Raw genomic sequence first — 27,289 nt, 5'->3', positions numbered from 1 at the left:
GAAAGACAAGCATTACTGTAACGCTTGAAACATGGAAACATTAAACAAGCAATAATGAACGGTCAGATATGAAATCACATCTTATACCTTCTGCTTGATATAAATGTATAAAAAATGCAAGCCAGTTCCCACATGAGAGTAAAGTAATAGTCCAAAAAACTAAACAAAAAATCACCTAAACTTACTCAGCCTCAGCCCATCCCAAATTCAGATGAGTTTGTTACATTATTAGAACAGATTTAGAGAACTTTTGTATCACATCACTTCACCAACAGATACTCTGCAGTGAATGGGTGCCGTCAGAATGAGAATTGAAAACAGCTGATAAAAACATAACAGTGATCTACTAATAATCCACACAGCTCTTGTCCATCAATTAATCTCTTTAGAAGCAAAAAACTGATTGTAAGAAAGGTGCCACTTTTTGCTTTCTTCAGTGAAAAATACATCTTGTCCTCTCACAATAAAATCCACTGACATTTTTGTTTAGAACTGTTTTTGCTTGATCTGTTCGTATTTCTCTACTGATTCAGACACAGATCACTTTTTTCTTCTCAAATCTGTTCCGATGAAGGAACCAATTTGTCTTCTTCCTGGGTGGCTCCAGGGTGAGGAAGTTTTGAGTGAATGTTCATTTTAGAGTAAACCATTCCTTTAGTAATCTACATATTTGTTTTATTATTTACATTTAATTAATATTCATTGCATTTTCGTGTAAGTGGTACAGGGAGAGGAAATATCCTATTAAAAGAGGGGTGGTAGGTAGACGTTGTTTAAAGAGGATACATTTTTCTCAGGGTCTATGGATCAGGATAGGCAAATGAAATTATTTCTTTGTTTATTGCAGCCTCTTGTGGAGATTGTTGTGATTGCATCTCAAAACATTTTCATCAATATACTTGCATGTTTAAAACTACTGTAGTCCAAATTAGTAAAAAATTATGGATAACATAATTGGAACGTATGTCTCCAGCAGCCCTGCAATACTATAGGATAGATGGAATGGAAGTTGGACAGATTAATTAATTGTGTTGTTAGTGAACCACTTTCTTTATTTAGCTCATTTTTCAAACTGTTTTAGCATTACCTAAACTGTTTTATGGGTTTCTTAACATGTCTAAAAAAATGCATTAACTCCCCCAAAACATTGAAATCATGCCTCATTATTTATTTATTTATTTTTATTATTATTATTATTATTATTATTATTATTATTATTATTATTATTATTATTTTTGTGCTTTATACACATTTAATTTTTGTTTGACTTTTTTCTTGACACTGCTTGCTATACTATACAGTATACTTAAACAGTTTTGTCTAGCTGAATGCTATTATGTATCACATTAAGCTTTTAGATACAGATTTAAACAGCAGGTAAAAGTTGAATGTGATTATGCACATTTGTAATGTATACAGAACATTTATTTTTGTAGCAATGTGTTACATATACTGTAAACAGAAATTCACATTTGCATTTATGTCTGGCGGAGTATCAGTCTCATCAGTTTTTATCAGCAAGTCATGTGCATTTGATTACTGTGCAAATTGTAGTTACTGCTTGTGTTTTTGGTTCAGAAACAACTAGATGTAGCAAGTTATTATTTTGAACTTGACACTTAAAGATGAGCATGACTTTCATTGGAAAAGGCAGTATCTGAGAGAATTCTGATGTATACCCACTGGACATAAACCAATTAAATAAATCAGTGAGCGTGTAATACGTGTTTTCAATCATTTGTTGTCTACTGTCATTCACGACACCATACACTGACTTTTATTTTGAAAAATAAAAATCCACTTCCTGGTCTCCTGTTTAACAGTGTGTATCATTTCTAATATGCATTACTTTAAACCAATGTATGTACTAACGTTACCCACAATAAATATTCTTTGAAACGCATAATTGATTACATCTATAGCTTTGTGCTCGGACTACGGGAGGATTGTTTTTCCATTGCTCAAGACTCTTGTTTGGTCTGGACGCTTGTATTTCCAGTCTCGTGATTGGTCAGTTAAAGTTTCCCGGTTAATGGTCGAGTGGGGCAACGAGGGAGGGTTTCATCTGAGCCAGAGAAACGAGATCATACAAGAGAAAGTGAAACAGACCCATGATCGCTCAGGGGTGAGTTACCAGAAATACGTTTTCATTCAAATGGTGTGTTATTAATAAATGTTGAACGTGACTCGTGTCGACACAACAGTGCATATGTCCATTCATTACAGTTTCTCAAATCTTCTTCATGTATTTTTACTTACAAAGAAAGCAAAAATGCTGATTTATTGTCTCCAACAGTCATCCTCATCTGTGATATTGAAGAACTGCGTAAAATGGCGAATAATGTTGGTGAGTCTCTCTTGTATTCATTATGTACAATCTTGTTATTATACACACTTAGTAATTTGTGATGTAAATACAAAACATGATTATTATAGAATATATTTTTTAAGTGAAAAGTGTGCGTTTGAGGACATGAATGGGTCTGTCAGGATGTTTCCTAATGCTCCCTTGAAGAGCGAGGCAGGTAAACACTGGTGAGACTTCTATCATTATCATCTCTATCATCTCTCTGTGAAGCCCGGCTCATGTGAGAGACACAGGGAATTATTATACAGCACTAGAACCTTGAATCTCAAGGGATTTGTGTGTTTTGTAGAAAATCAGTGCATGGAAAAGTTACACGCTCTCTAGTAAATGCGTACAGGCTTTTAGTTAGAGAATGAGACTCAAGAAAGTCCTGTTCTTCACAGATGATGCTCAAGCAGAACTGGACTCGGTGGAGGCAGAGTTGGAGATGGTGGAACTGCAGATCTCTGAGCTGCTGGAGAAACAGACGAAGCTGAACTCCCGGAAAAACAAACTCCTGCAAGTCCTGGAGGGAGCCTGCAGCTCGGCGCAGCCCTCTGGATCCAGCAAACCTCCCAAACCATCCTTCAGCAAACAGGACCTAAAGCACTATGAGGAGTCAGGTATCCCTCGCTCACAGTTGAAATGACTAGTATAGTGCTGTTCACAATGCATTTTGTTTCAAAGCAGCAACAAAGTTGATTGTGGCAAAGAAGAAGCTTATGAGGAGTTCATTCAGAAACAATACATTAATATGATCAGACAGCAAAGGCATTTATAATATCGCAAAAGAGTTTTGTTTCAAATAAATGCTGTTCTTTTGAACTTTCTATTTTATCAAAGAAAAATAAAAAATAATAATATATTAATAATAATTAAAAAATAATCTCAGTTTCCACAAGGAAACCCTTGTTTTCAACATTGATGATAAGAAGAAACATTTCTTGAGCAGCAAAGCAGCATAATGGAATGATTTCTGAAGGTTTATTTGACATTGAAGACCTTTTAAATATTTAAATTGTTGTAATATTTCGCAATTGTATGGTTTTTATTGTATTTTTGAACAAATTAAACGTTGGTGAGCATATGATACAAGAGTTTTTTTTTTTTTTATAACATAAAAAAAATCTTCTGCTTGTTCAAGTTGTGTGTTTTGTGTAATGAAGTTGAATACAGAAATATAAGGAGCTGTCTGTAATTTTTATTTTTACTGCTCTGTCTCCAGGTTTCCCATGGTCTGAAGAAGTTCAGGCGAAGCTGGCTAGCGTGTTCCAGCTCACCAAATTTCGCCCCCTGCAACGGACGGCCATAAATCTCAGCATGTCAGGGAAAGACCTTTTCCTGGTAATGCCCACTGGACGAGGAAAAAGCCTGTGTTACCAACTGCCAGCCCTCTGCTCCAAGGGTACATGCTCGCACACACATATTTAAATAAAGAATGAATTTTGAGTACTCTGATGTGAATTCCTGCGCATGTCTTTCGTATGGTTGCATTTATCAGGTTATACATTAGTTATCGCCCCATTGGTGTCTCTAATGGAGGATCAGCTGATGTATCTGAAGTCCGTTAATGTCCCGGCAGTGACTCTCAATTCTTCCAGTACAAAGGTACAGTTGGTCGGATGTACTGGACAGATTTGAGACATATACAATGCTGATGTTCATGTTCATCTGCAGGAGGACTCTAAGCGTGTCTTGGCAGGGATGATAGATAAAAACAGCCCCTTCAAGTTGCTCTATGTAACCCCTGAGAAAATCGCCAAGAGCAAACTACTGATGTCCAAACTAGAAAAGGCCTACAACATGAGTCTGTTGGCACGCATCGCCGTTGATGAAGTTCACTGCTGCAGTCAGTGGGGGCATGACTTCCGGCCAGGTGAGATTCTGTTTCACCCTGACTGGGTAAAAAGATCATATCCCGTGATTGAATTTGTCATTTATTCCTTTTTTTTTTTAGATTACAAGCTTCTGGGTATCCTAAAGCGCCAGTTCCCTAAAGTCCCATTGGTTGGACTGACTGCCACAGCAACCAGCAGCGTCCTTAAAGATTGCCAGAAGATTCTGTGTGTTCAGGAACCCATCACTCTGACAGCACCGTTCAACAGACCAAACCTTTACTATGAGGTATGCTTATCTATTTTTTCGCTCTTATCGCTGCTAGAAAATAAGCCAATTGGATCCGAATGATTTGTCTTCTTACTTCTACAGGTTCGTTTTAAAGATAGCGACGACTGTACCGACCAAATTGCACAGCTGATTAGAGAAAGATACAAAAACCAATCAGGTAACTCATTTTAATTGCTACAGGAGTCAATTTCCCTTCACACCAAGAACCATAATCATAAAGTTTTAAGAATTGTTCTACTCTTGACAGACTACGGATGTCCACTTCACCGATATATTGATAAACACACAGAGGAACAATATCATTGGAATCACTTTCTGACTGAATTCTTCCAGCTGATGAACAATGAAAATCATTGACTGCCAATCAGAATGCAGTTGCCTTTAAAGGGCTTTTAGAGTGCCAGACAACACAACAGCAGCGTGCAGCCATAATAAACAAAGTTGCCATGTATTGGTATTGATACTTGCATAGTTATTGTTCTTGGAGTGAACGGGCTGTTATGCTCTCCACATGTCACAATTTCTTCAGTATGTATTTGAAAACCACTTAATCAAAATGCACAATATATGTTATATTTGCAGGAATCGTGTATGTGTTCTCCCAGAAGGATGCAGAAGCCGTGGCTACAGACCTGCAGAAGAGAAACATTCTTGCTCAGCCATACCACGCCAACATGGAGCCTTCAGACAAGTCTCTGGTGCATCAGCGGTGGTCCTCCAAGAAGATCCAGGTTGCACCTGCAGAGCTACTGTTGTTGTTGCCTGTTTTTGTAATTGCCCTCCTGTAATGTTATGTTTGTGTCTGTGTAGGTGGTCGTTGCCACTGTGGCTTTTGGGATGGGCATTGACAAGGCAGATGTTCGATTTGTTATCCATCACACCATCAGCAAATCTATCGAAAATTACTATCAGGAGAGTGGACGTGCAGGTAGGCAACAATACATCCACACATGTTCTATTTCTTTTTTCCTTTTTGTAATTTTAAAAAAATAAAAATGTCATAATTTGGTGCCAGACTTTTCCAGTCATTTTGTCCTTTTAATCTCTGCCTCTTTCTTGCATTCAGCAACTGATGGATAAAACAAGTCCTATGTTTTAAAACAAAATTCAATAATCTGTTTAACTCTGAAACAGTATGCTGGTATAACCTGTTATACAGTATTGTTCAAAATAATAGCAGTACAATGTGAATAACCAGAATAATCAAGGTTTTTCGTATTTTTTTTATTGCTACGTGGCAAACAAGTTACCAGTAGGTTCAGTAGATTCTCAGAAAACGAATGAGACCCAGCATTCATGATATGCACGCTCTTAAGGCTGTGCAATTGGGCAATTAGTTGAATTAGTTGAAAGGGGTGTGTTCAAAAAAATAGCAGTGTGGCATTCAATCACTGAGGTCATCAATTTTGTGAAGAAACAGGTGTGAATCAGGTGGCCCCTATTTAAGGATGAAGCCAACACTTGTTGAACATGCATTTGAAAGCTGAGGAAAATGGGTCGTTCAAGACATTGTTCAGAAGAACAGCGTACTTTGATTAAAAAGTTGATTAGAGAGGGGAAAACCTATAAAGAGGTGCAAAAAATGATAGGCTGTTCAGCTAAAATGATCTCCAATGCCTTAAAATGGAGAGCAAAACCTGAGAGACGTGGAAGAAAACGGAAGACAACCATCAAAATGGATAGAAGAATAACCAGAATGGCAAAGGCTCAGCCAATGATCACCTCCAGGATGATCAAAGACAGTCTGGAGTTACCTGTAAGTACTGTGACAGTTAGAAGACGTCTGTGTGAAGCTAATCTATTTTCAAGAATCCCCCGCAAAGTCCCTCTGTTAAAAAAAAGGCATGTGCAGAAGAGGTTACAATTTGCCAAAGAACACATCAACTGGCCTAAAGAGAAATGGAGGAACATTTTGTGGACTGATGAAAGTAAAATTGTTCTTTTTGGGTCCAAGGGCCACAGGCAGTTTGTGAGACGACCCCCAAACTCTGAATTCAAGCCACAGTACACAGTGAAGACCGTGAAGCATGGAGGTGCAAGCATCATGATATGGGCATGTATCTCCTACTATGGTGTTGGGCCTATTTATCGCATACCAGGGATCATGGATCAGTTTGCATATGTTAAAATACTTGAAGAGGTCATGTTGCCCTATGCTGAAGAGGACATGCCCTTGAAATGGTTGTTTCAACAAGACAATGACCCAAAACAAACTAGTAAAGTCTTGGTTCCAAACCAACAAAATTAATGTTATGGAGTGGCCAGCCCAATCTCCAGACCTTAATCCAATTGAGAACTTGTGGGGTGATATCAAAAATGCTGTTTCTGAAGCAAAACCAAGAAATGTGAATGAATTGTGGAATGTTGTTAAAGAATCATGGAGTGGAATAACAGCTGAGAGGTGCCACAAGTTGGTTGACTCCATGCCACACAGATGTCAAGCAGTTTTAAAAAACTGTGGTCATACAACTAAATATTAGTTTAGTGATTCACAGGATTGCTAAATCCCAGAAAAAAAAAAAATGTTTGTACAAAATAGTTTTGAGTTTGTACAGTCAAAGGTAGACACTGCTATTTTTTTGAACACACCCCTTTCAACTAATTGCCCAATTGCACAGCCTTAAGAGCGTGCATATCATGAATGCTGGGTCTTGTTTGTTTTCTGACAATCTACTGAACCTACTGGTAACTTGTTTGCCACGTAGCAATAAAAAATATACTAAAAACCTTGATTATTCTGGTTAGTCACATTGTACTGCTATTATTTTGAACAAGACTGTATATGCTGCTATGGCGGAAGGAAGTATTTCCATTAACATTAAAATCCAAAAGTAATGTTTGTACTTTATTCATTAATTTATCATTCACTTCATTTTTTTTTTATTTCAGGCAGGGATGATGGCTCGGCAGACTGTATTGTATTCTTCGGGTTTGCAGACATCTTCAGAATAAGCAGTATGGTTGTGATGGAGAACACTGGGCAGCAGAAGCTACAGAATATGGTGGCATATTGTCAAAATGTGGACCGGTGAGTCAAAATACACAGAATATGTAGGATACCACTGTTGTGTTGGTTTCTGAAACAACGGCCTTATATACTAAGCAATTTTACATGAAATCCATCAACTATCATCAGACTGGCTAGACTGAAAATCAGTGCAAAACTCCAGACTTTATAATATTTCAACTTCATGTGGCCTGTTTATTTTAGGGTTGTGTATTTGTATATAAGATATGACTCTCGTGTAAAATATAGGTGTCGGCGTGCTATGATGGCTGTTCATTTTGATGAAGTTTGGGATGATGATGAGTGCAACCAAATGTGTGATGTTTGTCGACATGGCAATGGTAAGAGTCTCTCACACTTTTTACCAACCGGGTGTCAATCGTGTATGGTTTGATATATTTATTTGTATTTTTTTTAGAGTACATCACAATGGACATCACCAAACAAGCTCGAGACGTTGTCACCATAGTAGAAATGGCCAGCTCTGTGGATGAAAAGTTGACCCCTCTGAAAGTCTGTGATGCTTGGTTGGGAAAAGGGCCTGCCAAGCATCGCAAAACGATAAAGGTCACGTCACTGTCACGCTTGGAAGTGGAGTCCATTATCATCCACCTTTTGTTGCATGGCTACTTCAGGTATTTTCAGACCGGTTTGATGGCTTAAGTATGATTATATTAGGTACTTTGTCCTTTTAGTTTAGTTCTTTAACTCTGTTCTCTTTCATTCACAAGTGAGGACTTTAGCTTCACTCCCTACACAACCCACTTCTACTTAAAGCTGGGCCGTAAGGCAGCTCTCCTGAAGAATGAGAATCACTCCATCACTATGAAGATGAGGAGAATGATGTCACACGCTACTGTAAGTCAGTCAATAAATTCAGCAGAAGATTTCATGTGCAAGCAGTCCTGTTTTTCCATAGATTCAGGCACATTTCTAGATTAAAATTGTTGTATGAGTGCCAACACTTTCCTGAACTTCTTTCAATAGTGACAACTGGCCAGATTCAATAAACAAAATCCTTGATTCTTTTCTTTGTTGCAGTTGTGCTACTTGGTAATACAAATATTTATTGTGTTTGCTCAATTTTAACTGAACATCTCTTCTGTTCCTACAGTTTCCAGTTCCAAATGTTTTCATGTGACTTTTTATAGTGCCCACGACAGGTAACGAGCTGTTGTGCCGCCCCACAGGTAAAGAAAGTGTCAGAAAGTGCTGGGGAGAAAAGTAGTGCCAAAGTAGAGGGAAAGAGACCAGCTGACAGTGACGGCAAAAAATCAGTGGCCAAGAAAGTCAAGACTCTTCCCTAGTTCTTAAGGAGAAGAACCAAAAAGTACAGTTCATTTATTCCATATGCACAGAACAAAAGCATGTTAACATTGCCAAATAAACACTCCAGAATTTAATGAGGGGAACCTCTACCACTTTCTTTTTTCTTAGTTGTGCTTGTGTTTATGATAGTCACCTAATATGATTTTTATTGCATCCACATCAAACTTCACATATTATTTAAATATGCTTAGTCTATTCCATGGTGTTTTTTATTTGCATGTTGTGTTCTAGACAAAATGAATATTACAATTGGAACTAACAATCTTAAAGGGATAATTCACAAAAAATGTCATCATTTACTCACCCTTAAATTGTTCCAAACCTGTATAACTTTCTTCTGCTGAATACGAATAAAGATATTTTGAAGAAGTTAATGGAAACCATTGACTTCCATACTGGGAAGAAAAAAAATACTATGGAAGTTGATGGCTTCTGCCAACTGTTGGGAAAGTGAGTTTGGGACAAGTTAAGGGCGAGTATATAATGACAAAAAGTTTTGGGTTAGCTGTCTCTTTAATGCTTTTTTGCATGTGTCATTAATCTCCTCTCTAGCTTTGCATTTCTCTTAATGACAGCTCTACTAATAATACAAACTAGTAATTTCTTCTCTTTTCTTAGGTTGAGACACAAGAGCAAGTCGAGACAGCCTTGATCGATGTGTCCAACGTGGCCATTCAGATGCATAACAAACCTAAAATCAGTAAAAATCAATGCTTCGGAAGCAACTGTGTATGTAAAGCCAACTTCAGTATTTGAGATTGATGTTGAGGTCAATCTTGTAGAAGAACAGAATTGTTAAAGTGAAGAAGAGAAAGGCCTTAAAAACTACCCTGCACAGCAATCTTCATCACTGAAAAGGAGGCAGTAAGATCCGTTAACTCAGAACTGTGCTGTTAATGCTGACCAGGCGAAGGCGGATCTGGTTAGCACACCTTCTGAGATCTCTATCATCTCTGCAGCTGCTGTGGAGGAGCTACACCATCTGCACAGTTACTATAGCAAGCAGTTGAGACGAATCAACTACATTTCCCATGAGCACTTGCAAAGCTCCCAGCCTGAGATGCTGAGATGTATAAGAGAGCCCTTCAAAACCCTCCGTTTCCCATCGAGGACGACCATAGCCAGAGGTGCCAAGAATTTATGGACTCATGTTAGCATGAGGAGGAAGCTCATACAGTGAATTATGTTTCCTTTCTGATCTCTGTTGCATTTTATTTTGTAGTTTGAAGATAATTTTGGGGGGAAATAAACTTTAGTTGGTTTTGACAAAAAACACTTCTAGCCATGTTATTTAAGTAATTTTGGATGAAAAAACAGCCCATTGTAACTGCTATAGTGATAATTACAAAGACTAAACTTAGTCTCTGAAAGGTGATAATTACAATTTTACCCTTATAATTTGCATATTTCAAAGAACCATGAATGGGGGTTGAATTTTACTTCATTAAACTTGATTGCTTAGGATTTTAGAGACAATGTTGCAGTAATTAAATAAATATATATCAATAGTCTACATTTTTATTAGTTTTTTTTATTTTTTATTTAGTCAGTCAGCACTTAATGTTGGGAACATGGCAAAATAGTACATTTATATTGCAAACCTTCCTTAAATGTCACTTGTATCATTTTTGACATAGTATATTCAATTACATATGTACAACTGACAAAAGAAAATAAATCACAGGAAAATATTTTAAACAAATATGACTTGTTTTTGTTTCATAGTTGTTGCTTATTTTTGTCAGCAATGCATTTAATGGCAGTTATGCCACTTGATGTCTAATACTGTGAAAGCAGTTTCGAAATGTCATTTACTGCAGTTATTGTGAGTAAATGTTAATGAAATGGCACATTTTTGAACATGCACTATTGTTCAAGTTTGGGATTGGTAAAATTTACAGTGATTTAGAAAGAAGTCCAAAGCTTAGCTTAAGTTATTTAATCAAAAATACAATAAAACGATTTATAATGTGAAATATTATAAATTAAATTATCCATTTGTATATAAATTTATTAACTAATTTTCTTCAGCAGCCATTATTACAAGTCATTTAAATATGCTGATTTTAGTGCTCATTTTTTATTATTATTATTATCAATGCTGAATACAGCAGTGCTGCTTAATATTCTCATTTATTTATTTTCAGGCATACGTGCTAGATTTTTTCAGGACTCTATGGTAAATAGAATTTTCAAAAGAACGACATTTGTTTGAAATATAAATAATTTATAAGATTATAAAGAAGACCGTCACAATTATTTAATTCACACACTCGGGGTCAGGTCACAGACAAGGGCTTTTATTTTGAAATGAAGCACGGTCATGTGCATTTGTTTGTACTGGAGGGGAAGTGCAGCTGAAATATGATTTGTCTCATAGAAGTGCTTGTTTAATATATTCTAATCGTTAGTGTGCAGCGCTGAAAGGCCATGCGCTCGGTCAGTTATGTGCAGCGCGTGAGTTTAGACTTCACCGGAACAATCTTTCCTCACGCCATCTGTCTCGGAGATGCAGATAACGACTCCGTAAGTCCCAAGTGTGTGCGAGTGTGTGATAGATGACTCCGTTTATCATCATAATTACCAGGTGTCTGTCAACTAACTATTGATATTTGTTAAAATAGCTTACATTTTTGAGGTTAATGGTGTTGTTTTCTGCAGTTGAATGAGCTGGTGGTAGGAGACAGTAGTGGGAAGCTGTACATTTATAAAAACGATGACAGTAAGCCCTGGATGACGCGAACATGTGTGGGCATGGTGAGGAGCAAGACCTTACAGCTGGTACTTTATGAATAATGAATGATTTGATTTAAAAAATAAAAAATGTTGTTTTATTCCTAGTTAACGTGTGTAGGAGTGGGAGATGTTTGCAACAAAGGAAGGGTAAGATTCTCTCTCTCTCTCTCTCTCTCTCTCTCTCTTTTTACCTTTACCAAAAATAAATAAATAAATACCAATCGTGGTACCATGGTATAATGATGTTTTAGATGTTATTGGTCAGTGAATACTGTATTAATCCTGGGAGATTGTGCAGGATCGACTGAAACCTTTGCTTTTTGCTCAGCCTCTTATATGTATGCTTCTTGTAGATAATTAGTGAATCTGCATATAAACAGCCTTTTAATTAACAGGGTAGAATAATCATGGCTGATAGTAAGACATGCAAATGAAAACCAAACTGGAAGCAAGAACAGCTGTTACTTCTTGTCCACTGGTTAATGAAAACAAGGATATAGCAAAATTGTCCCTTCACAGATTTAGGAGCCAGTTTTAGTCTAAAGTACTTTGTGAAATACTCTTAGAGCAAAAGTTTAGGAGTCCTAAATTTAGGACTGACACGCCCATTATTTTTAAAATTTTCTTCTAAATCAGTGAGTTATGAGCTACTTTTAGCCTTAAGAGGTGCGGATTCCTTTTCTTCATGTTTCACTAGTGAATCTATGCATCTAATAAATATACAATAATAATCATCATCATCAAAAATCATCTTAAATCTGTGGTATGATTGATTGTATATAATTCACAAATGTCATATATATGTGTAGATATATGTGTATATACATACACATACATATATGTGTGTGTATATATAATATGAATGCATTAAATCATATCAAAATTATTAATTTATTGTATTATTTATGAAATAATAAAATATTAATATAATAATATTAAATATATGTATTGTATTAATGCATTTTATTAATTCATTAATTTAGGTATTTGTCTTTATTTATTTCAATTTTTGGCTTGGCGGTCTAGCTTCACCATTTATAATAGTTCTACATTTAGAAAATGCCATTGTACATTTTTGCTAGTGTTCTTTTGTTTTAAATAGAAAAAAAGTCACTCTTTCACATTTGTGCATGGCAGAACTTTGTTGTGGCGGTGGGTGCGGAGGGCTGGTTTCACCTGTTTGATATCAGCGCTGCTGCAGCCAAGGCAGACTCCTCTAGTCAGCAGGACGGTTCGCTCGGGGACGAGCAGAAGCCCAGTTACACCCAGCACATCCCCGCTAATACCAAAGTGATGCTCATCAGTGATATCGGTGGGGAGTTTGCGTATGACATACTCAAAAATTTCTAAACCTTTTTAATTCATGCAAATATTGAAGTGTTTGTGCACTTATAAGACGGAGACGGGCGCTGTGAGCTTGTCGTTGGCTACACGGACCGGGTGGTGCGGGCGTTCAGGTGGGAGGAACCCTCTGATGCTACAGACTTGAGCTCTGGTCAGCTGGTCTTACTGAAGAAATGGCTTCTGGAGGGTCAGGTACTGTTTTAGATGCATTAAACTTAATGTGAACACCACATCAAATGACTACAGCCTTTTTATCTGCTTTGACCAGGTTGATAGTCTCTCGGTTAACCCGAGTCCAGAAGGTCTTCCTGAACTAATGGTGTCTCAGCCCGGTTGTGGCTATGCGATTCTGATGTGCTCTTGGACACAAGAGGGCGCTGCAGGACCTGGGGATGAAAACACAGCAACTCCCAGCAGGTGAGAAAACCACAATGAGGGTTAATGTTCTAGTAGTGCTATATAATTCAGAGCAGAACTGACTTTTGGAATAACTCCACTTGTGTATGTGTAAACAGGGAGGGTCCTTCCAGAGACGTCGTCCTTCATCTTACCAGTGGACGCATCCATAACAAGAACGTGTCCACTCATTTGATAGGCAGCATCCGCAGAGGTACTGAGAAAGCATGCTGTCATACATTTAGATTGCAAAAACTTTAGAATAAAATATTCAGATAAAATAATAAGATTAAGAAGCTAGTAGAAAAATAAACATTTAAAGACTGTCACGAATAGGGATTCATTGGACACATATTGGTACCATGATGGCTATTGAAATCCGAGGTTGTTTAAGATTCGTGCATGCTAATTTTCCCCCTTTTTTAGATTAACTTTGCTGTCATCTAACACTTAACATTTAATTAGCAAATCTCAAAATGAATATCCATTTTCATTCTGTACATTACAATGTTGTTATGCTTAAATTCACTTGTAGCATTAAAAACTATTTATTTTAGCTTTTCCTGTTATTTTCAATTTACTTAATTTTAAATAATGGCCACATGTATTGCTTAACTAATGGTTACATGAAAATAATAAAATGTTTTTTATAAAAAAATTTTTTCGTTTGTTTTATACTCATTTATATTTTATATAAAATATTTATTTTGATTTACAATTATTTTTTAGAAAACATTTTGTGTATTTAATATATTTCTAATTTGTGTTAATTATTTTAAATAATTGTATATATCATCACTATTTGTAGAATTAAATAACTAACAAAATGAAGTATGAAATTGGGTATATAATGTATTTAAATTAAGATGTATTTTAGACATTATTTATTTTAACATTGGTCCATCGCTAATCACATATAATTGTCACAGTTTCAGCAAACCTAATGAAGGATCTTATTTTATTTTCTGTAGGTTCTAAGGATGATTCATCTAAAGGCGGCTTGTTTGCTCTGTGCACTCTTGACGGTGAGTCCACCAGTTCATGTCAAGGGTTATTCAGTGTGGGAACATGAGCCCACTGTGACAGACCAAAGGACACCTGTGTTTTTGGTCACTCTGGGCTCAGGTGTGTATGAATGAAGATTGTCTTTTTACTCTAAAAGTGTAGTCTTGTTCCTCACGTCTTTCTCCATAGCCACTCAGTTACAAAGTACACACTCAACGCAACAACAAAATGTTATTTTAGTTTAGGCGGCAGTGTATTGATGCTATTGATTGGTTAGCTGTTGTTGTTTTTCATTAGCTGTTGTGGTTGTTTTTGGTTGAACGGTGGTGTTTCAGGAACGCTGAAGCTCATGGACAGCTCTGAGAAGCTCTTGTGGTCTGTGCAGGTGGATCACCAGCTTTTTGCCCTCCAGAAGCTGGATGTCACTGTAAGTGTGATGATGGCACCAAATGTTAAAAACACTTAAAGTATATTTTAATATTTTTGCATTCTATACAAAATATCAAACTGAGTTTCATCAGCAAAGAAACGATGCTAGAGCTTTTCCATGTTTTAAAAAGTTGCTCTGCCTAAAATGTTTTAAAGTTTTTGTGCATTTAAACAGGGTGATGGGAGAGAGGAAGTGGTGGCCTGTGCTTGGGACGGCCAAACTTACATCATCGATCATGCACGTATGGTGGTCCGCTTCCAGTTTGACGAGAATGTGAATGCATTCTGTGCTGGTGAGCTTCTCTTATGCTCTTTATCAGATTGAATCTTACCATATCCGTGATCATACTCGTCTTTAAACTGAGAATAATTGATAATAATTGAGCACCAAATCAGCACAGAATGATTTCTAAATGATCATGTGACTCTCATGTGAAGACAAATTGCTGCTGAAAATGACAAGAATAAATTACATTTTAAAATAAATTCAAATAGCAAAAACATTTATTTTACATTTGAATCATATTTTAAAATACTAATGTTTTACTGTATTTACAGTTAAATATAAGTTACTACTTTCAAAAATATTAAGTAAACTTAATTATAAAAATTGCATTACATTAATCGTTTAAAAAAAAAAAGGGGTATTCATGTGAATGTACTTAAATGTAATTAATATATTTCTATAAAAACTGCATAATGTGACTAATGCTTAAAGTTAAGGACAGAAATACTATTTCTCTTTATATAAATATATATGAATAAAGAGCCTGCAGGCTGGAAAATATAACTAGTTTTTTTATTTCTGTACCTCTTTCTTTCACTTCTGCTTGCACCTTCCTGTTCTTTTTATCAACTTTTCCACTCTCTCTTTTTCTTGTTGTATTGCACATCGCTGATGTATTGAACTTGTTGCATTAAGAGGATTAAATTGATGGAGAGATGTGATGTGCACAAAAGCATCATGCCTTGTATTCACGTTGACATTGAAAGGCACTGACTCATGTACAACAAAGCCTCGCACCGTACGGATAGTGTTTTATCAGCTCATACACCTGTGTCTTCATTGTCGTCTTGTGAAAATGCAGAAAGCAAATGTGGAGGCAGTGTGCGCTCATTAAAATTCAGCCCCAGTCTCTGGGAGTCTGTATGATAGGAATGACGAGGAGAGGTCTCTCCAGAGAAAAACACATTCTAATGCTAAACCGATCAGACGGCATGTGAAACGTTCTGTGGCCTTGTCCATACAACCCCAGTGAATCCCTGATTGGTCATTTCCATTTAAAAGTGTAAACAAAAATGCTGAGGTTTTGGCATTCATTCAAGCTTATCAGCTCGAAACGTGTTGATCGATGTTTTTATATTAGCAGGTATAGTAAACAGTTTTTGCATAAATTTACATATTTGATACTATGTTTTTTTAGTCCAATTTAAACATTAAGCAACAGGTGTTAATTCAAATAGCTATCAGTGTCTACCACATGACCATGTTCATGTTATACTGCTGTATCTTGGTGGTTTTAAAACCATAAAACCTATTTCTGGTAAGCAACATAACCTTTATATTTATTTATCTTTGTTTATATGTAGGCAGTAAAGAAAAAGGATACATTTTTGTTAAATACGTATTTTATTTTGAATGTGAAATATTAAATTTTTTTTAATTTATCTATCTATCTAAACAAATATTTTAATATTGTGTATTTTAGCATTGCTGAAATGCTGTATTGACCAATTACAATCCAAGACAGGAGATATCTGTATTTTAAAATCAGTTATATTGAAATTCCTAGTTATTTGCTATTATTGTCTTAATCATTATTATTTTACTAACTGTTTGATTATACCAGTTATTTAACATTAATATAAACTTATTATAATAAATGTAATTTAATATGATAATTTAATTATTATTATTTGCAATAAAATATTTTATATATATATGTGTGTGTGTGTGTGTGTGTGTGTGTGTAAAAATGTACAATTATATTTTAATATTAAAAAGAATATTAGATTATAATTAGTTTTTATTAAATGTAAGTTATTTTAACACTACAATTTTGTATTTTTGACATTTAGTAATATAGGGCCGTATCTACTAACAGCTAGCATCAGAGCAAAGACATTGTTATTTTTGCGACTGACATTGTTTCATATGCATTTGTAGGAGTTTTCTTTTCAAACACATTATTTATGGTGGTTTGTAGTAGTCAATTTACTAGTATTTGTTCCATTATTTAACACCCAAAAAAGCTTGTATTAACTGATTTTATGCTCAACATGAATGGGATAGTTGCTCATTTGGTCTTGGTAGATTGCATTGGTCATTATGGAAATGATCCGGCTGCGTCTGTGTTCTTTAATTTGTGAATTCTCTTTAGATCACCTGTAGAACTTTCCATTTTTATGACTCCCATTTATTTATTTACTTACTTATTCTAGTCTTTAATGTAATATGTTGTCTTTAATCATGCATTAAATTTCTCCATTAGGCCAGTATGCATGTAAAGATGGGAGGAACAGCCCCTGCCTGGTCTACGTGAGCTTTAACCATAAGATCTATGTGTACTGGAGAGTGGAGCTGGAGAGGATGGAGCCCACCAACCTGCTGAGTGTGCTGGAAGAGAGACCCGAGTATTCAGACCTGCTTCACAGACTGGGAGTGGGTGAGTGGACATCTGTCAGTGTGTGTGTGTGTGTGTGTGATTGTTTGTAGTTTCTAACATCAATCACAATCACCATCTGGAGGAGCTGATGAAAATAGGTTGTATAACCGAAATCAAGTTTCTGAATACATTTACAATTGTAAAAAATCAGAATTGTAGGGAGTAATCAAACATCTACAAAGCGCATGCCATTACATAGTTATGAAACACATGCATTTAAGTGTTGAGACTATGACCGATAATGGTTAAGAGAGATTTATATTCTGAATTGATACTAATTTTGCTTTGAACTCTAGTCTAGAATTTTACTGTGCAAACTGGCATAGAAAAAGATCTCTGGTGTAAAAAAATAACCCTGCACCAATGTCCTTCTTCTGAAAGTGTTTAAGTGCGGATTCCACTGCAAAGGCTTAAGAGGCTCTTGAACTCTTGTTCTTGTGCCACATCATTTCAATTCCTTGAGACGCGGCACACTTTGCCTTAGTATTGGAAAGCGTTTGACTGGACCGAAGGGGGTCAGGTTATTCTGCTCAGTTAGACTCCTGCCACATGCACAGTTGTTAATGAAAAGCCAGCTTGACTTCCTGGGGCCACTGTTAATTATTCATCTTCTGAGTCTGATGTGCTCCCACAACGTGATTTTCAAAGCGTTATTAGCTTACCGTGCCACAGGACGCAGCAGCTCTGAACGCCTGCAGGTGAGAGGAGTCACGAAAGATGGAGAGGTGCAGATGGGAGACGATTCGTGATGATTGTAGGATAAACTGTAGGTGGAGATACATGCCAAACATAAGATCAATGTGTTTACCAATAAAATGTAATATGTAGAGTTGCAATGGGATGGAAACTTTCCAAAAGTTCTCACAAAATCCTGAAATATTTCCAAAATTTACTGGATTTACTGCAACCCTAGTAATATGTTACATTTAGTCTTTTATCCTTTTTTCTATTCTACTATGTCATATTATTTATACTTCCAGTCAATTTTAGAATGTTTAACAGATGTGTTTTTCTGTTTCCATGCAGCTTTTTATTTCTAGGTTAATTACTGACTTATTGATTCCCAGAGGGAACATTTAAAAATTAGGGGTTTGTCTAATATTAAGTAGCAGTAAATTGGAAAGTTTGTTTTAGTTGAAATTTACTGAATCTGTAATTTATGCAAATGTATTCAAAGGGATATTTTGAGAAAGCATTAGGAGGCATGAATTAGAATTAAGGCTTTTAGTACCTCTGATGCATGTTCCTCGTGGCATTTCCAAAATATCTTCGATGAGTCTAAAATGGATTCTGACAACAAAAAGGGCTCAGTTCGTGCCCATTTTTTACATTTATAATTACTACACGCAGTGCTTTTGGCACATTCCTATTCATAACACACCCACATACACACACATACAGACTTGAAATATGCTTTGGTTTGTATCAACACCATTTTCAGTGTTTTGCTTCTGAGACACATCACCAAATGAGCATAAAACCTCTGGGTTTGTGTGTCTCTGCACCTTACAGATATCAGTGATACAGTAGCGGTTCGGAAACTCATTGGAGACGTGCTCTACGGGAACATAGCGAAAGACGACACAGAATGAATCACGACTCTTCATTTCTGTAAATAGAATTAATAAAAGTACATCAGGATATTTCCTCTGTGTCTATGTCTGTCATTTGCTACTAATGCTTTTCAGTTCATTCTTCTGTCACTGTTTCCTCTCATTATTATTATTAAAAAAATTTTTATATCTTTAACATAACAATATGCCTTATTAATAATTCTTTTGTGAAAAGGAAGTGGCATCATGATGGTAAAACAACATCTGTATTAGCAATAGATTGAATCTTTGTTGTTTTGTGTTAATTTGGTTTACTGAATTTTAAAACCTATACATTTAATGAGATTACAGAAAGCATTTATAAAAATAATGCTAAAAAAAATAGCACAAGGAACTTGAAGCTGACATCCTGACGTAAATCAGTTTTCAATCCCTCACTACCCAATGTCTAACTTTAGCTCTTTATTTTTAGGTTCCACCCTGTTCAATTTCTTGTCATTTTGTAAATAATTAATAAAGTTGGAATGCCTGAGTTTGACCAGACTGTTTCTGAAAGTCTGGTGAAGTCTTTTATAGAAATACTTCTCAACACAGAGAAGTGTTTACAGAGTTCAAAAGGTACGGTGTAATAGAAAAGATTCATACAGTTTCAGTTTTAGAAGTATTGATTGTTACTGAGCGATGTATAACTGCAGAGGATGAGTAATAACCAGGAATCGAGCAGTAGACCTATGCTTTCCAGGGAAAGCCTGGAAACCTTGTGTCTGTAATGTTGGAGAAGCCCAGGGGGAGGATTCAGTGCCCCACCACCTGCTCTGAGCCTGTGGAGCTTCATGCATTATGAAGAGACTGTGCTTCAGGGAGTAGAGGAAGACCCATTGATTTCAGCTTTTTGTGGCTGTGTGTGTTTACTTCAGGGCAGCAACGATGGGCTCAGGTGTCATCATGCGTTATGAAGTTTCTTGCTGCTGAGGAGAGAGGACAGGTTAAAGCGTATGTCCATCTTCAAATTCAGCTGTACTGAAACATTGTTAGTCCCATGTGTGTCTGCAGTTTACCACACAACACGGCTTTAGCCTTTCAAGAGTTCACACACTGAGAATTAAACTGATTATTTTTACTGAAGACTGGAAAGTATAAAATTACTATGTTTATTTGGCTTTTACCATTTAGGATTTCTCCCTCAACAGATATAAAAAAAAATATTATCAACTAACTAAATTATACGTTTTGATCATTTTTAATAATAATATTATTAATATACAAAATATACCAAAAACTAAACAAAGGAAAAAAATCTTGTAAAATCGTATTTTTATTTTAGAATTGTATATTAATTATTATAATTATTATTAATTTACTAATTAATATTTTGTAGCGTTTTCTTACTTATTATTATTAAGCTTAAGTAAATTTATATTTTTGTTGATGTTTAATATTACTAGTTAGGTTTAAATGACTTTTTTCACGTTATTTTTAGTCTTTCAACTTTAACAGTTTAATTCTAGTAAACAATAACAACATTTGGTCTTGTGATTTCAAAATCAGTCAACATTTCATGTACTCCATGTAAAATAAAACATTTCTTTCTAAATAAAGCCTTTTTTCTTTTATTAAGGAAGAAGTTACTGTTTGCATCATCTAATGATGTGCCTATTATTGTTAATCTATTCTAAGAAATCGAACAGTTCAAGGACTGGAATTTCATTTGATTCCTCAGCCACCCAAAAATCCATGCACAAAATGATTTTCCCTTAAAAGTGCAGAGTAGGAAAAAGACTTGAATGGTCAGCACTCGTTGGTCTCGTCAAAGCTACTTCCTGTTTTACCATACATGGGCACAGTAGCCATCAGAGAAACCTACTCCTCAGGATCACACTGTGAAATTAGTGGCACTGTGTGACATGAAGTCTGTGGTGGCTTTGGCTGTGTGTTATTGATAGTTTTTAGTATGGAAACTGTGATCATGAATTCTAAATGGAGGTGCGTTTGATTAATTCTGTGTGAACTGAACTCATTGTCCAGCTGTAAGAAAACATTGGGCAAAAAACTAGCTGATGTGGAGCCAGCTGATATCTGACCCTGGGAACAGACCACCCATGGGAGTCTTCTCAGCCAAAATATGAAAGTTGGTTGAGTTTGTTTGTGCTGCAGGCTTCAGCTGTGTGTGTGTCTGGGTTTATTAGAGGTTCCAGGTGTTAGTGATTGTGTATTTGCACAAAGAAAAGCAAAGAATTCCTGTCATTGCACTGAGAATCCTTTATAACATCTATGGGTGTGTCTCAACCCCAAATGCACTTCCCAGGGAGTTGACCTTTTCTAGGACTGTTCCGTTGTCAGAATCATTGCAGTGCAGTAAAACAGTCCCAACAAATTCCCAGAATGCACCATTCAAACCAGCGATCATCTGTTGAACCCTATATTTATGGAAAACTGCTGAGAAAAATGTTGTCATTGATTTAAGCCATTGGCTTTATTGGGCGCTGTACTTAATGTCTGATGTACATATTAAATGTACAAAGAACAGTAAATAACTAACGACAGAAATTTTAAATAAATAAAACATTATTAAATACATTTGCAAACTTTCTCATTCTTTGTTGTTTATTTTTTTTAAAGTTAGCTAAGCCTATAGCATATGCAAATGTTTAAATATTAGCCTGTTGGCTTAGCTTAGCTTGACCCCTCACAAACATTCAAATTAACATTTTAATTTAGCCCATACCTTATATAATTGGTCACATTAGCCTGTTAGCTTATATAGTGCACTTTGCAGATATTGAATTTAGAAACTTAGCTCCCACATTATTGTTCAAATTAGCATTTTAGCTTAGACAATACCTTACACAAATAGATAAATTTGTCTGTTAGCTTAGCTTATAAATGTTCAGATTAGCCTGTTAGCTTAGACTACATCCTACACAAATGTTCTATTATTATATTGATGCCTATTACACATTTTTTGTTTGATTAGGTCTAATAAAATTCCAGCAAATCGAATTATGTTGAAGATCGAATTATGTTGCATGTAGTGTGCATGCACAACTAAAAAACAGAATTAGCTTCTATGTAATATCTGTATGTGACAAAGTATAATAATATTGGCCAATACCAATAAGCTCAACATCATATTCACAAAAAAAAGATACAAAAGCTGTCACTTTTGTGCCTTACTTTTGTACCTGCTGTCACTTTTGTACCTTATTTACCCTAAAGGGTGCGTGCTGTTACCTAAAAAGTACATATTAGTACCTTAAGTATAAATATAAATCCTTAAATGCCTATACCTTTTGAAAGGTGCTGCCCTAATTTTGTACCAATTTTTTTCTGAAAACGAAGTCAAAACCCCTCAGACTGTGCCAGATGCTGTTCTTTTGAAAGTGTTTTTGTGTGAACTCCATCACAGAGGCTCAAGAGACTCTTGTGCCATGTACACATGTTTTCAATTGTTTGGGACACAGCACAATTTTCTTTCATTTCAAAACCGTTTGAGTGGGCCAAAAGGGGTCAGAGAAGATTACTTTGTGAAGATGAAATGAATGCACCTGGGGAAGCTCCTGGATAAGAGTAATGGTGTGTCAGATTTGGTTAAAGCTAGAGGAAGTAGTCCAGAGTTGCCAGCTGAGTTGGAGACTATGGTTACTGACAGCCAGGAGCCAAGCTCTTCAGAGGCTCCTTGGCCTATTTGCACATAAAACAAGGACATGACGTGTGGGTGCAAGTGTGTCTTCATGTGTTTGTGTTCGTGCTGATGCCGTTTGTAATACATGATCAAGGTTAATTGCATCAATGAACGTTTCTCGTCTGTGGTGCTTGAATGTGACTCATGTTATGTAATTGATTGTACATAATAAAATTTTTGCTGCGTCTTATGACTCATCAGCATGCACATGCTCATTTATTAGGCTCATTTATCTTGCTGAAATGTAATGAGGGATGCCAGTGGGCTCTTTCATTTTTGGGTTTATATTAATGTATATGCTAATGTAGAATTAACTGAAAGTTGTATACACTACTCTTGGAAAATACTTTAGCTCAGCAAGGGCATTTGAATTGATCAAACATCACACTAAAGACATTTATACTGCTACAAAAGATTATTATTTTAAATTCTATCCATCAGTCTCAAATTCTAGTCATGGTTTCCACAAGAATATTGGTAACACTTTAGTAAAGGGACCAATTCTCACTATCTACAATTAACATGCCTGTTGTTAACATATTGGCTGTTTATTAATATTATAAAGCACATATTATTCCTGACCATATTCAACATTAAACAAATATCACTAGTTTGTGTAACTAATCACAATGATGTCAAACCTGCATTATACAGTATTTGATTTGAGAGCCGCAGAAGAGGTGAAGATTACTGCTACAAATTAACAAGCACTTACTGAAACATCCTCACATGCTGTTCTTATTATTAACCTCATACAGTCTACCCAGAAAAATGACCCAGGATTATGTTAATCAAGTGCGAAAAGTCTAAATATGTGTCGTGCATGATATCAGCTTTGGCAAAGCGGTCCAAAGTCATCTTGTCTTAACCCTTCTGTTCTCATTTTGTTCACATCAGGGTCATTTACTTTAAATGTGTTTATCTTCCATAAACCCATTTCATAATAATATATCCTCTTTATGTGCAATAGAACCAGCCCTCGGCAAATACCGCTGGCCTCTTCTAACCCAGTCACTTCTGATCGTGGTGGGAAGGGAGTGAATCATGAAAGATTATGCCTCTCCAAATCCCTGTAACTAATGCCAGTGTCTGTCTTCCCCCTCACTGCATCCGTGCGAGACCGAGAGGGATTCCAGTCCATTGATTGACAGTGAGGCGGTATCTTCAAGAGGCTCCACATGCCGGCCTCTTCGTTTTCCGTTTCCAGCCATTTTCTTAATGGACACTTAACTCATCTAGTGCTGGTCCTAATAGTCCCTCGTTCTATCATCTCATCAGCCCCCTCCGAGGCGCTCCTGTCGATGGAAACACAAATGGCAGTTTTAATAAGCCCCTATGTTTATCCCGCTGGCAGCGGGGTTGCTGTTCAATGCGATCCTCCGTCACTTGTGCCGTTAGAGGTGCAAAGCTCATTAGATCTTGATATTAAACACCTCTGTGGTCCTTCCACTGTGATTCTGTGAAAACCCCAAGCTCTTAGTGATGTTCATTATGGACAGGAAGATGGCTTTTCCTTCTTATTCCTCCACCGCTTCATGTTGGACTTGCAAATCTGGTGTCCAGCATGCAAGTCTTTTCCTCTAATCAATGCTTCTCTTTCCACCTGCACACTCGGGCGGATGTTTCCCGATCCCTGCAGGGAGAGCTCAGCAAGGGAATGGAAATATTACAACGCCTTTGAAGGTGGATGGGATTGGTGTTGAGTAGGGGCTGGGAGATTGCCCAGACACTGTTCTGTTTATTTCTTTGGTTTTCTATCAAGATGTCAATCAAAGCTTGACCCCTATCCCCACCTGTGTGGGGTGAGGAAGCTCATTCCCTGCATTTTAGTCTCATACATCTACTGCATTACCTATGAAAATTTCTTGTTTACATTTTAAATAACAGCCATACAAAAAGTATCTTTTCTGTTGATTCTGTGAATAAATCAGCATGTTTGATTCCTTTTAGAGTGGTACACAAGAATTTGGGGTTACACTTTATTTTAAGGTGTCCTTGTTACAGTCTAAATAAACATTTGAATACGGAGAAATATTAATTAACTACATGTATTTAATAATATTTATTTATTAATGTACATATATAAAACGAATTACATTTACATTTACATTTATTCATTTAGCAGACACTTTTATTCAAAGCGACTTACAAATGAGGACAGTGGAAGCAATCAAAAACAACAAAAAGAGCAATGATATACAGTATTGTTCAAAATAATAGCAGTACAATGTGACTAACCAGAATAATCAAGGTTTTTCGTATATTTTTTTATTGCTACGTGGCAAACAAGTTACCAGTAGGTTCAGTAGATTCTCAGAAAACAAATGAGACCCAGCATTCATGATATGCACGCTCTTAAGGCTGTGCAATTGGGCAATTAGTTGAAAGGGGTGTGTTCAAAAAAATTAGCAGTGTGGCATTCAATCACTGAGGTCATCAATTTTGTGAAGAAACCGGTGTGAATCAGGTGGCCCCTATTTAAGGATGAAGCCAACACTTGTTGAACATGCATTTGAAAGCTGAGGAAAATGGGTCGTTCAAGACATTGTTCAGAAGAACAGCGTACTTTGATTAAAAAGTTGATTAGAGAGGGGAAAACCTATAAAGAGGTGCAAAAAATGATAGGCTGTTCAGCTAAAATGATCTCCAATGCCTTAAAATGGAGAGCAAAACCAGAGAGACGTGGAAGAAAACGGAAGACAACCATCAAAATGGATAGAAGAATAACCAGAATGGCAAAGGCTCAGCCAATGATCACCTCCAGGATGATCAAAGACAGTCTGGAGTTACCTGTAAGTACTGTGACAGTTAGAAGACGTCTGTGTGAAGCTAATCTATTTTCAAGAATCCCCCGCAAAGTCCCTCTGTTAAAAAAAAGGCATGTGCAGAAGAGGTTACAATTTGCCAAAGAACACATCAACTGGCCTAAAGAGAAATGGAGGAACATTTTGTGGACTGATGAGAGTAAAATTGTTCTTTTTGGGTCCAAGGGCCACAGGCAGTTTGTGAGACGACCCCCAAACTCTGAATTCAAGCCACAGTACACCGTGAAGACAGTGAAGCATGGAGGTGCAAGCATCATGATATGGGCATGTTTCTCCTACTATGGTGTTGGGCCTATTTATCGCATACCAGGGATCATGGATCAGTTTGCATATGTTAAAATACTTGAAGAGGTCATGTTGCCCTATGCTGAAGAGGACATGCCCTTGAAATGGTTGTTTCAACAAGACAATGACCCAAAACACACTAGTAAACGGGCAAAGTCTTGGTTCCAAACCAACAAAATTAATGTTATGGACTGGCCAGCCCAATCTCCAGACCTTAATCCAATTGAGAACTTGTGGGGTGATATCAAAAATGCTGTTTCTGAAGCAAAACCAAGAAATGTGAATGAATTGTGGAATGTTGTTAAAGAATCATGGAGTGGAATAACAGCTGAGAGGTGCCACAAGTTGGTTGACTCCATGCCACACAGATGTCAAGCAGTTTTAAAAAACTGTGGTCATACAACTAAATATTAGTTTAGTGATTCACAGGATTGCTAAATCCCAGAAAAAAAAAAAAAATGTTTGTACAAAATAGTTTTGAGTTTGTACAGTCAAAGGTAGACACTGCTATTTTTTTGAACACACCCCTTTCAACTAATTGCCCAATTGCACAGCCTTAAGAGCGTGCATATCATGAATGCTGGGTCTTGTTTGTTTTCTGAGAATCTACTGAACCTTCTGGTAACTTGTTTGCCACGTAGCAATAAAAAATATACTAAAAACCTTGATTATTCTGGTTAGTCACATTGTACTGCTATTATTTTGAACAATACTGTATAAGTGCTATAACAAGTCTCAGTTAGCTTAACACAGTACATGTAGCAAGGAATTTAAGATAATATAATAAATAAAAAGAAAACTGATAGGATAGAAAAAGAATAGAGCAAGCTAGTGTTAGAGGTCTAATATATGTGTGTGTGTGTGTGTGTATATATATATATACAGTTGAAATCAAAATTATTCAACCCCCTTGAACTGCAAGACTTTTTCCTGCGGAGAACAACATTTTATGTAATCAATTCAACAAAGGCATCAGTAAAGTATTAGAGAAAGTTTGTTAATGGAATGGAACACTGATGAATCATGAAAAAATTCTAATTGGCTCTAAACATTCATGTTCAAAATTATTCAACCCCCTTTGTGCAGAATCGTTTATTCTTTAAAATCACCAATAAATGCTGTCTGTAAGTGTTTAGAAGCTTCTGTCACCTCTCTACTACAGTTTTGGCCCATTCCTCACCTGAAAAAGCTTCCAGATCACTGATAATCCACTGTTTTCTTCAAATTCAGCCAGATATTTGGATTGAGAATTAAGCCTGGAGACTGATCAGGTCACTCAACTACATTCTATGACTGATCCCTGAACCAAGCTGTAGTAGATTGGGATGTGTACTTTGGGATGACTGTCCTGCAGGAAAGTCCATTGATCATTAGCTTCAGTCTTTGCACCAAAGGCATCACAATTCTTGTCAAAATTGCCTGATACTTCAAAGAATCCATGGTGTCCTTCATACAGACGTGATTTCCACTTCCTTCTACAGTAAAGAAACCCCTTAACAGGACTGATCCACCTCCAAGTTTGACGATGGAGATGGTGTTCTTCTGCTTATGAGCTTTG

General features: G+C 36.4%; 2 protein-coding genes across 4 annotated transcripts; both read left to right on the top strand.

Moving 5' to 3' along the window:
- The first annotated feature begins 1,835 nt into the window (after positions 1–1,835).
- LOC127956536 (ATP-dependent DNA helicase Q1) lies at positions 1,836–10,512 on the top strand. 3 transcript variants are annotated; one of them, XM_052554566.1, is made up of 16 exons: positions 1,836–2,125; positions 2,297–2,347; positions 2,752–2,970; positions 3,573–3,752; positions 3,849–3,955; positions 4,025–4,223; positions 4,305–4,471; positions 4,556–4,631; positions 5,057–5,205; positions 5,285–5,402; positions 7,364–7,502; positions 7,731–7,822; positions 7,900–8,116; positions 8,213–8,339; positions 8,633–8,811; positions 9,429–10,512. In XM_052554566.1, the coding sequence occupies exons 2-15, from the start codon at positions 2,332–2,334 to the stop codon at positions 8,786–8,788; spliced, it is 1,962 nt and encodes a 653-aa protein (XP_052410526.1). In that variant the 5' UTR covers positions 1,836–2,125; positions 2,297–2,331; the 3' UTR covers positions 8,789–8,811; positions 9,429–10,512. The 3 variants fall into 3 exon arrangements, with proteins under 3 accessions (XP_052410526.1, XP_052410527.1, XP_052410528.1); XM_052554567.1 differs by having other exon boundaries at positions 1,837–2,125; positions 8,672–8,811; XM_052554568.1 differs by lacking the exon at positions 1,836–2,125 and adding an exon at positions 2,452–2,535 and having other exon boundaries at positions 2,322–2,347.
- Positions 10,513–11,127: 615 nt separating this feature from the next.
- itfg2 (integrin alpha FG-GAP repeat containing 2) lies at positions 11,128–19,032 on the top strand. The gene is made up of 12 exons (XM_052554569.1): positions 11,128–11,336; positions 11,472–11,567; positions 11,652–11,693; positions 12,684–12,858; positions 12,943–13,082; positions 13,159–13,307; positions 13,406–13,500; positions 14,258–14,311; positions 14,627–14,718; positions 14,896–15,013; positions 17,213–17,386; positions 18,899–19,032. Exons 1-12 carry the CDS (start codon positions 11,241–11,243, stop codon positions 18,976–18,978), a joined length of 1,311 nt encoding a protein of 436 aa, XP_052410529.1. The 5' UTR covers positions 11,128–11,240; the 3' UTR covers positions 18,979–19,032.
- The last annotated feature ends 8,257 nt before the right edge of the window (positions 19,033–27,289 follow it).

This window comes from Carassius gibelio, chromosome B4, assembly GCF_023724105.1.
Source record: "Carassius gibelio isolate Cgi1373 ecotype wild population from Czech Republic chromosome B4, carGib1.2-hapl.c, whole genome shotgun sequence".
Lineage (NCBI taxonomy): Eukaryota > Metazoa > Chordata > Actinopteri > Cypriniformes > Cyprinidae > Carassius > Carassius gibelio.
This window is presented reverse-complemented; position numbering and strand designations above follow the sequence as displayed.